At 43.3% G+C, this 11,423-nt stretch overlaps 1 protein-coding gene across 2 annotated transcripts in view; it reads left to right on the plus strand.

Annotated features, from left to right (window-relative positions):
- The window catches only part of RMND5A (required for meiotic nuclear division 5 homolog A (S. cerevisiae)), a 60,416-nt gene extending 51,379 nt beyond the window's left edge, over positions 1-9,037 (plus strand). The window contains exons 7-10 of one of the 2 annotated variants that reach the window (XM_010862231.1): positions 743-845; positions 3,341-3,495; positions 4,340-4,427; positions 5,486-9,037. In XM_010862231.1, coding sequence (XP_010860533.1) covers positions 743-845; positions 3,341-3,495; positions 4,340-4,403 — 322 coding nt within the window. In that variant the 3' untranslated portion in view covers positions 4,404-4,427; positions 5,486-9,037. Of the gene's footprint in view, positions 1-742; positions 846-3,340; positions 3,496-4,339 lie in introns of both variants that reach the window. The other variant, XM_010862230.1, reaches the window with a different exon arrangement.
- The last annotated feature ends 2,386 nt before the right edge of the window (positions 9,038-11,423 follow it).

An 11,423-nucleotide genomic window follows, 5' to 3' on the forward strand; every position in this document is an offset into this window, starting at 1 on the left:
ACATGCTGTGGGGCTGCAGGGTCAGGTTCCCTGGGACAGACTTGAAGTGGGGGGAGACAGACGTGCAGGAGGTTTACTGGGATCACCGGCTGCAGGGAGCGAGAGCAGCAGGATCAGGCTGAACTCTGAACTCTGTCACCAGAGGCCTCAGCCCACCCCTGCGGCACTCTGGAGCTGCAGTGGCCGGTAGGGTCATCCCAGTTGGGACAACTTCTGTGTGATCAGGCGGAGCTGTCTTAGAGTGTGACCCTGGTCAGGTCGCTTCCTTCAGGTGAGGGCAGTCTTGAAGAGGGACTCAGCAGAGAGTTGACTGGACTCAGCAGAAAGTTGACCGCCAGCACTTGTAAATCTGAGAAGTGTGTACTTTCTGCCCTGGCTCTCCAGGGTGATCCAGGTCTGGAAGGGGCTGTGCAAGGAAACGTTTCAGAGTGTCATTAATGCTAAGAATTCTGTGTGGGGGGCCACAGTTCCTGAGGCACTAGCCTGCTGTTTCCCCTTTGCCTGGCAAAGAAATCCACTCTCCTTCTCCTACGCTTGAAAGAAAAAAAAGAATGTGCATGTGTGGACATGTGCACACATGTATGTGCGCACACACTACTTGAGCAAAACAGATGGCTTTATCATACCTAGAATCCAATGGGACCCTCTGCACACAGCATGCAGGCTGGAGGAATTGGTGTTGCTTGGGACCAAGCTTTCTGCCACCTGGTCTGGCTTTAACATTTCCTTTTCTGCCCTCCAGTTTCTCAGCAGGTTGTGTGGCGCTGCCAGCTTTAATTAACATCAAAGCTGTGATCGAACAGAGGCAGTGTACTGGCGTTTGGAACCAGAAAGATGAATTACCTGTGAGTGCCATTTCCTATTGGTTATTACCTCTCCCATCAAGAGAAGAACGTGGATGCGATGGATTTTAAATGCTTATTTTGCCTTTTAATCAGGAAATTTTATTGTAGCCATTTGACAGGGATTCTTTTATCTGTACGGAGACATGATTAAACAGTAAAAGCAGGGTAGGTAGTAGTGTTAGCCACTCAGTCGTGTCTGACTCTTTGTGACTCCGTGGACTGTAGCCTGCCAAGCTCCTCTGTCTATGGAATTCTCCAGGCAAGAATACTGGAGAGGGTTGCCATTCCCTTCTCTGGGGGATCTTCCCCACCCAGAGTTCGAATCCTAGTCTCCTGTATTGCAGGCAGATTCTTTACTATCTGAGCCATAGGTACATTTTGGAGGCATTGGAGTTTTCTTACCATTTTGATTTATAGCAGCAGCGACAGCTAGTGAAGGAATAAGTCAGAAGGGGGAAGGGTGGATATACTGAGGCATGAGTGGTGTTCTAAGTGCTGTCGACTTCAAAAAAAATGTATGAGAGTTGTGAGTTAAGTTTTATTGGAGACAGAATGAGGACCACAGCCTAGGAGACAGCACCTTAGATAGATATGAGGAGATGCAAGGATTGGGCTCAGAATATCAGTTTCTGAAAATACTTGACTATCTGAAGACGTGTTGCACCAGTTTTCCTGGAGCACAGAGTGCCTCACTCCTGTGCTCCACCCTGTACTACCTTTCAGGGTGTCTGGAAGGTCAGCATCTACTCTAGTCACTTGCCAGCTCTCTCTCTCCTCAGAGTGGTAGTTTGTCCATCTCTAAAATGGGACCATCCTTCTCTTTATGGGGCTGTTAAAGGCTAGATAGAGATAACAGAGGAATGCTTAGAATAATATGGAACACACAGTAGGTAGTTAGGTTTTGTTGCCATAGGAGTTATGACATGGAAGCATAACATAGGTCATCGTGTGTGTGTGTGTGTGTGTGTGTGTTTGTGTGTTTGTGTTTTTCCACCAGGCCTCTGACAGTAGGCACTGGATCTTTGACAGGAATTCTCATTCCTGCCTGACCTGGTCACGGATCCCAAAGGCCAAAAATATGTATTTAGCTTTTCGCTTTTCTCCTACCACCTCTGTGTGCAGGTTTATCTGCAGTTCCCTTGTAATTCCAGCTGATAACTGTCAGTTGGTTGCCCCACTTCTCAGAGACCAGTTCTGATGAAAGGCACAGGTGCACGCCCAGTCCTGAGTGTGGTCAGGACACAAGCAGTGCCCCGCGTGGCAGCTGCTCGTTGAAATGAGTGAGAAGAACTCGAGCCTCCCCTCGCTTTGCTGAGGCAGGTGCCTCCGAGAACCTGGCACTTTCCCAGTTGTATTGTCAGTGTCTGGCGCTTGCACCCTAGAACAGAGCGCACCGAAATCTGAATTCACCTGGCGCCTGTGTGTCAAAATAAAGCAGTTGGGGGTTGGGGAGAATGATCTGGTTATTTTATCTCGGGATCATTGTTACACTCTGCCAACTTTCTTGGAAGAATCTGGGCAATATAGACTTTTCTGTTGATAGCCATTTGAGATTTAGAAGAAGAGAAAACAGAAAGAACTGCTGTTTATGAAGCCTCTGTCCCATGCTAACCACTATGCTACGGTGATCTCATAGCTTTTGTTCTGCTCACTGCAGAGAGAGCGAGCCGGTAGAGTGCTGTGGGCGCAGATGGATGGGGTGTGAACTCTCCGGCTGAAATTTAGTTTGAAGCCCTTGTTTCAGGTGGTTTCTCTGGAAGTTGCATACAAAACACGGGAAACCCAGATCTAAAGCCCACACAGCAATAAGCAATATTTAGTCTGCCTTTAATGAATTAGCACACTGAATTGTATCAGTGTGTTGTGAAAACCATCAGCATTTCTGGTGAGTTTATTTATTTGGCCATGCCATGCAGCGTGTGGGATCTTAGTTCACTGACCAAGGATCAAACCCCTGCCCTGGCAGTGGAGGCATGAGCTCTAAACACTGGACTGCCAGGGAAGTCCCTTGGTGTCTCTTTCGTACATCTTGATGAGTCCTTCAGGTGAGGGCAGTCTTGAAGAGGGACTCAGCAGAGAGTTGACTGGACTCAGCAGAAAGTTGACTGCCAGCACTTGTAAATCTGAGAAGTGTGTACTTTCTGCCCTGGCTCTCCAGGGTGATCCAGGCCTGGAAGGGGCTTTCCAAGGAAACGTTTCAGAGTGTTAAGAGTGTTTGACTTCCAGAGTATTGCCTTGCCTTTGACCTTTGCTTTCAGGCATTAGAATTTGGTTTGCTATATCGTGTTATAAATAATTTTGAAGGTTGATTTAGAATGATGAGGTAATACTTTGAGTCCCTAAGACTGTCCATCTTTGAGTTAGTTTAGAAGGGTGCTGTAAAAAGTTACCTTCGTATGAGCAGGTTTGATGAATGTTCTTTGCTGCAGAGTGCATACTGGCATGTGGATGGTTTCCTGAAATATAACTTGAGTCCTTTACCTTTTTAAAAACAGATTGAAGTGGACCTTGGTAAAAAGTGCTGGTATCACTCAATATTTGCCTGTCCTATTCTTCGTCAGCAAACAACAGATAACAATCCACCCATGAAATTGGTCTGTGGTCATATTATATCAAGAGATGCCCTGAATAAAATGTTTAATGGTAGCAAGTAAGTGTCTTGACTTTTTAAATGTTAGTAATATATATATGTGGAACTTGTTGGGACAATAAATAATAAGGATAAGTAAACATAGCTAGAGTTTAGAAATATATAGATTTACTTATTTAGTGTGTGGTATGTGATCTTTTCTCAATCTAAAGACTGAGAAATTTGTTCAAGAATTTATTAATTAGATTAAAAAAAACAGTTTCGAAACTCTATTTCTAGCATAGGCAGCTAAAGAATTTCTCATTGGAGTTCATTTCAGACCCTTTACAGTGAAGCCTTTTCTTTGAAGAAAAGGCCCTGAAGCTGTTTGTGTCCTTCTCAGCAGCCGAGTGCAGGTGGATGGCAACTTGGTTCAGACCATGCTGGTTTCTGATGCCACCACAGCATGTCGTGTGCCACCACGGGCATGTAGGCCACTCTGGGTTGGCTGCGTGCCGTGTAGGCCTAGCAGCTGGCATCAGTTTTGCTGCACGTATGTGGATTGTGACACCAGTACATCTGAAAGTCATTCTGAGATAGGTGCAAGCTAAACCTTGGAGGAAAAAAAAAATTGAATTTGCTTCTGAAACCCCAAAAGCAATTTTCACAACAGTTGTCTTTGTTTTCAAAATACTTTTCACTGATTGCCACTGAAGAAGAGCCTTGCAATTTAGGGTCTGGTTTGGATGGTGTTTATTTTTAACTCTTCAAAGCATGGCTGTTCTATTCAGGGAGAGCACAGTTATGTGCACAAACAAGCATATCTGTGAGTGTGATTGTTACAAGATACTCTGTAACTAGATAAAAATTGAATGCTCAGTGCTGATCCTGTTTCTTGATTCAATGTTTTCTTTCTTGTCTTTAGATTAAAATGTCCATATTGTCCAATGGAACAAAGTCCAGGAGATGCCAAACAAATATTTTTCTGAAGAAATAACGTTAGTTTGCAATTTGTAAGTGAAACTGAATCGAGGGTGCATTTCAGAAGAGAACGTTCCATTTAATGCAGCTAACCAAGGACTCCCATGTTTCTATAAGCTAACGCTCCAGAAACTTTGCCAACATTAGTGTGTACACAGTGGGGAGTGCTCCAGTTGGATATTATCATAGGGCTTTATTATATTCTTGGTCTTCATTTCTGATCAAGTAAATACACCAGCAGTTGTCATTCAATGCAGGTTTTTGTACTTAATTATATGGTGATTTTTTTACTTTTTAAGAGCAGAAACAGAAATTTACCTTCCTGCCATGTGTTTAATAGTTCTCCTGCTTTTACTTTTGTCATTCTCCTGATAACTGTAAGCCTTGAGAATGTTTGTGAAGAAGTTTTATTTCCTGTTATGTAACATAATTCAATGAAAATCCTTCAGAAAAAAAGTTTGATAAACTGAATTGTGGTTATGAAACTCATCTGCAGGGTTTTGTTTTTGTTTTGCTTAAGGAAGAAAGCTGTGATAAATTGCGAATTTGCTTTCTGATATTTTCCTCTGCTCCAGCTCTCACTGAGAAGTCAGCAGACCTGCACCTGAGCTCTGCTGGTGGCCCCAGCAGGCTGCCTGTTGCAAAATTCCATAATGAATTTATTAGCAGGTCGGCGTGACCAGTCTTCCACTAGAACACAGTGGAAGCAGTACTGTTGTTTCTTTGCTTTTATTGCCAAGAGATGCTTGTTTTAAGAGTGTGTTCAATAAAACAGAATTTTAATGTTAGAAGTGTTAAGTTGACATTTGCTCTCTTGGTCTTGGTAGCCCTCTTCTCTGAAATCTGCCTTCAGGACTTGGCTGTGTATATTGCATTTGTATATCATTGCAGACACAGTGTTGTGCATGTGTGTGTACATATATATATACATGTGCACCAGCATCAAACATTGTGTATCTGGAAGGGAAGAAGCATGTTCCAGTCCTCAGATGCAGTTATCAGACTCATCACTTTCAGTCCTTAAAGTTAGAAGTTAGCAAATTTTCTGTAGCACAGAATGTTTATTGCTGTTTTTTTTGTATTTGAATAGCATCCTGTTCAATGCCTCTCTTCTGCAAAACGTATCATCTCATTGACTGTGAATCTGTATATTATTCTGATGGATACAGATAATGATCGTTTCTCTTGTGAGGTATCTTCATTTAATGCACTGTCCGGAAATAGCCATGCGTGAGAGTCTTTCTCTGTATGATGAACTACAAGGAAAAGACGTCTGTGGACGCAATTCTGACTTAAACCCATGAAGTTACTTCATTTTGAGAATGTCATATGGAAATCACCAAATACTTTGCAACTCTATATCATCTGACTCAGAACTGACTATCAATATAGGAAAACTTCCACGAGAAAATGAAGAAAGGAGACGACACGGAAGCAAAGAGAAACGTGACGCTTCACATTTTAAACTGCAGACTGACTTCGTTTGCGCGGGCGGGGAGGAGGGTGATACCGGATTTGGTGCTCAGTTATTGGAAACTGGCAGCATTTGCTGTCATATATACCAGCCTGGATGGTTCATCCTGAAATGTTTACCAGGGAGAGCTGGGATCTGTTTGTAAATGAAGGGGACTGCTTGGTTGCTGTGTGTGGTCAGGCTGACGGTGAGGGTTGTTACTGTATGCTGCGGGGCTGAGCCAGGACTTGATTGGCCTGCTCAGTGCTCGCTTTGCTCGACTTCCTGCTTTGGCCAACTTCCGGCTCAACTCCACAGCTCTCCTGTTGGAACCCTCTGTCTGGTAAAGCAGTGAAGGAAGAGAGCGGAGAGTAGCTCCTCGGACTCCAGGAGAAGGTAGAGAACTCCAGGCAACACTTGGGCCGAGGATGTAAAAGTGATTTATCTTTTTTCTTTCAGTTAAACCCAGAGTGTCTTTTTTATTTTTTTTATTTTTTTACCTTTTGCTCACTAGGCCAGATTTAGTTTTAGTTACAACTTATTCTCACCTTTCCACCTCGAACACCCACACAATATTGAGGCTTTGTGTAAGGTTCCTACATTACTGACATTGCTCTGGAGGCCAGTGGTTTGTGTTTTTGACAGCCAGACCCCACAGCAGCTGGCTTAGGCCCCTTTCAAGAAGAGAAGCCAGAAAAAGCTCTGCTTTGTCCCTCTCGCAGTGTTGGCAGCCCCATTGACAGTTTGCTGTGCAGCTCGTGAAACTTTAGAATATGCTTTAATGGAAGCATCTGATTTTGCATTTGCCCATGCAGGGTCCTTGTGGTTCCCACTGGGCAGGGTTAGGGCCAAAAATTTGAAACTGTTGATCTGATAATTTAACATGCAAATGATGTCTTGTGTCCTTCTATAATTAAACATACGGACTTAAAATTCACTGGTGACTAAATGTGAAGGAAAGAGGTGGATTTGAAGAGACCAGAGCTTAACCAAAGATAAGGAAATGCAGCATGCTGCCCTTTCAACTCTAGAAACACCTTCCCCAATGGTGTCAGGACCAGGTCGTCACTGAGACTGTCAGTGCAGTCATTGCACTCTGCTTTCTCTTGAAAAAGGTTGTGATAGAGCCAAGGTTTTTACAGTCAGATTAATGATAACAGTGTGCATTTAAAACAGAATCTGAGTGATTTCTTAAATCTCTTGGAAACTATTTCCATTTCCCAGGCTCCGACAGAGGCCATGGAACTATGCTAAACCAATAAAACCTTATCAGATCCTTACATTCTGATTTAGAGCCACTGTGCTTTCAAGTACACACTCAAGTGCGGTGGCAAAAGTTGTCTTTTGATCTTTTTTCTCCTTTGTGCAGTCATCACTGATGCCATTTCTGTCATTTTAGTGGTGATTTTATGATACTTCTAATACATAAATGAACGGGTATTGGTGCCTCTTGATTTTTAAAATTTTGAAGAGAAGAGCCACCTCATATTCATAGGGTGTATGAGTATCTTGTGAGTGTATGAGCATTTGATTGAACCTAAGAAAGTGATGAAGCAAATCTTACTGATTTTTCTGTAGCAGCTGATGTATACGGACACACTAAAACCCACATCTCATTATGTGGGGAATGAAGATCCTTTTTTTTCTCTCCAAGTAGTCCCACGGGTTATGCAGTTTAAGTTCAGTATATTGTATGCTGTGAGTTATTTTCCACCTCGGTGATTTCACCCTCTGGGACAGTAGATTTTGCAAAAACCAAGAACTCTTGGTTTATCTGCACAAGGCAAGCTGCTGGTAGACATTAACCCTCCGGTTTTCCAGCTCAATCTCTGATTAAGTGGATTGACAGGCTGGCCAGTCTGCTTAGTCAGCTGACTCAGGTTAATTTCAGGGAAGGCATGGAGGCATGTTTGGTTAACTTCATCACTAGGCTGTGTAAGGTGAAGACACAAACCAAATACCTTTCATTACTTATCTCTACTTGCATCATCTTTGGGAACACTAGAATGCTGTGGTCTTGAGGGAATGTTATTAGCAAAGAACACGCAGAAGATTTGGTGCTTTGTAAGGCCGTCCAGTGAGGGCAGGCGTTTTGCGGCACAGTGGTGTTTACCATAAACAGGTACAAACTTCACAAACTGTGCTTATTGAAGGAGAATGGAATAGATACCAAAAATAGAATGACAAATGTATTTTAATTGCAGATGAGGCAATTAGTTTTAGGGCAGGTTTTTCTGCTGTTGATTTTACTTCAAGACATACGGAGAGAAAACTGTGTCGTTTTCAAGACATTTCCCTCTACAGTTTTAAACTGTAGTGAGCATATGCTTCATTTACTTCCAAAGAGGCAGAAACAGCTGGAATTGGCTTATAGCACATGCTTTGTTTGATGTTATGGGTGATGACCTACACTCTTATTTTAGCAGTCACTTAATGTTCTCCAGCAAGGCAGATGTGGGGTTCACTAGGACTTAGTGCCTGATGTTTTTCTTTTGGGAAGGGGTGGGAGTGAATGTGTCGGGGATGGGAGGGTAGCAGGAGAAGAAACGGGAGAATGAGTGAGTGTGCATGTGTCTGAAGTTCACCATTTGCCCCCACCTGTGTCTCGCTGAACAGGTATTTAATGTATTTTGCTCCTGACTGCAGTGTGCATGTATTTTTTTCCCCTCCTCCATGTTTTCTAAACCTACACTTAAAAAGATTCATCAGATCATCTTTTTCAGATGGCTCAGGATTGCATTTCTTTTGCTTACCCTGTGCTCTTGGGTTCTATAGTATTTCTATAATTATGTAACAATAGTGTTGCACTGTAATCTATCATATAGAGCTATATGTATGGAAAATTTTGATCATTTTTTTTTTTAAGAAATGTATTCTGTTTGCAAAGGCACAATAAAGTTGCATCTTATAGACTATAGGCAATAAAGCTAACAATAAACCTTATTTAACACGAACCATATTCACATTCTCTGTTCATTTGATTTTGAGAAAAAGTCGAGCGTATCTGGTAGTTTCAGGGATCTCATTTTAACTTAAAAGGTTCTGATATATTTAATTTATAAATTTCAGACATATAATAGAGTTTTGGGAAACTATAAGAAATGCTTTGTTAATGTGTGTATTCCTATGTAAAACACATGGCTTCTCCTGTGTATATTTTTCAAAATTAAAGAAATGCACATTTGAAAAGTGTTTTGTGGAACCAGTCTGTATAAATGTGACAGGTGCCAGAGGCAGGAGGGAGGGAGGGAGCATGGAGGTGAGAGAGCATTGCTGTCTGCCTCTGCTGAGGGTCTGCATGTAAACAGTTTAAGAAAATATCTTTGCCACCATCTCATCCTTTTCCTGTTGCTACCAGCAGTGTGAGAGGAGGTGTTGGCTGGGCACCGTCCCCAACTTCTAGAGAAGGGGGATTGGGTTGATAATTATAGGTTCCTGCCCCTCATGCTCATCCTGTGGGTGCCTGGGACCCCCTGACCAAGCAGACAGTGGGAAGATGCACCCAGAAACAGCTGCTGGTGGGGGAGGGTGTCTACACCCAGCTTTGCCAAGGAGGAACAGAGGACGCATTGTCTGTCTTCCTCCATGACACCCTGAGGTGGTAGAGACCCAGAATCTTTTGTGCTGCTTTTGTATTTTCTGAGAGAGAAAGACTCATTCTCATCAGATATTTTCTGATGAATCCCACACCCAGTAGCATCTGGAGCTAGGAGGTCCAGGAGGTATAGATGAAGCCTGGCATTGCCACCTATCCCTGCAGCATTTGGGGTTTCTCTAGATTCAAAGTGCAGCTTTCCCTGCTGGCTCAGCGGTAAAGAAGGAGCCAGTGCAGGAGACATGAGTTCAATCCCTGAATCCGGAAGTTCCCCTGCAGGAGGAAATGGCAACCACTCCCAGTTTTCTTGCTTGCAAAATCCCATGGACGGAGCCTGGCGGGCTACAGTCCATGGGGTGGCAAAGAGTCGGACACAGTTTAGCAAGTAAATAAGAGCAGCAGCATCACCTGAGAGCTTTTAGAAATGCAGAATTTCAGACCTCAGCCCAGACCTACTGAATCCGCATCTGTGTGCTCCTGAGAAAACTTTCTTCACGATGAGTTCCCTGGATGCTCCCTTATTTTGTCTCATTGACCTGGGAGTTTTTGCAGAAACTAACAAACTGGCCTGCAATTTGCTATGTAAGTGAATATTGAAATGTCTCCAGTGAATAATGTTTGGATAACAAAAGCAAACTTGGGGAGATAATGATGGACACAGAAGCCTGGTGTGCTGCAGTTCATGGGGTCACAAACAGTTGGACATGACTTAGCAACAGAACAACAATAACCAAAGACGTATTACTATGTCTCTGGTCACTAATCTGTTGTATGTGCATGCATGCTAAGTTGCTTCAGTCATGCCCAGCTCTTTTTGACCCCAGGGACTGTAACCCGCCAGGCTTCTCTGTCCATGGGATTCTCCAGGCAAGATTACTTGTGTGGGTTGCTATACCCTCAACCAGGGGATCTTCCAAACTCAGGGATCAAAACTGCGTCTCTTACATCTCCTGCATTGACAGGCGGAGTCTTTACCACTAGTGCCACCTGGGAAGCCCGTTATAAAGTACTGATTGATTGTTAGTCGCTCAGTCTTCCGACTCCATAGATTGGGGCCCTCCAGGCTCCTTCGTCCATGGGGTTTTTCAGGCAAGAATACTGGCATGGGTACCCGTTCCCTTCTTCAGGGCATCTTCCCGACCCAGGGATCAAACCTGGGTCTCCTGTGTTGCAGGCAGATTCTTTACCATCTGAGCCACTAGGAAAGACGTTATTAAATATCCTCCCTCTTAAACGTGGCAGATAAGGGTCACGTGTACTGAACAAAATTTAGCCTTGATGACTAAGTTATGAGTCATCGAGAAAAGTTAAATTTAGTGTGCTTAGAACTCTTAGTACAGTTATCTTAAAAATCAGTGTATTTCTTTAGGCATCCAGGTAACTGAGAGACTATTTGTTGTATTTGTTGTTCAGTCACTAAGTTGTGTTGACTCTTTGCAACCCCATACACTGCAGCACAACAGGCTTCCCTGTCCTTCAGTATCTCCTGGAGCTTACTTAAACTCATGTCTGTTGAGTCAGTGATGCTATCTAAACATTTTATCTTCTGCCACCCCCTTCTCCTCCTGCCTTCAATCTTTCCCAACATCAGGGTCTTTTCCAGTGAGTTGACTCTTCACATCAGGTGGCCAAAGTAATGGAGCTTCAGCTTCAGCATCAATCCTTCCAATGTATATTCAGGGTTGATTTCCTTTAGGATTGACTGGTTTAATCTCATTGCTGTCCAACAGACTCTTCAAAAGTTTTCTCCAGCACCACAGTTCCAAAGCATCAATTCTTTGGCACTCAGCCTTCTTTATGGTTCAACTCTCACATCTGTACATAACTATTGGAAATTTGCAGCATGGCAAAATGCATTTTCCACTCCTTTCCACCAAAACAGGGAAGCATGAGCACCAAAGATGTAAAATACTGGGTTTTTGTCATGGCAAAATAAAGACTGAAAAATGCACCCTCTAATGAACAGCTTGATGCCCCTCA

Source organism: Bison bison, unplaced genomic scaffold, assembly GCF_000754665.1.
Source record: "Bison bison bison isolate TAMUID 2011002044 unplaced genomic scaffold, Bison_UMD1.0 scf7180017864480, whole genome shotgun sequence".
Lineage (NCBI taxonomy): Eukaryota > Metazoa > Chordata > Mammalia > Artiodactyla > Bovidae > Bison > Bison bison.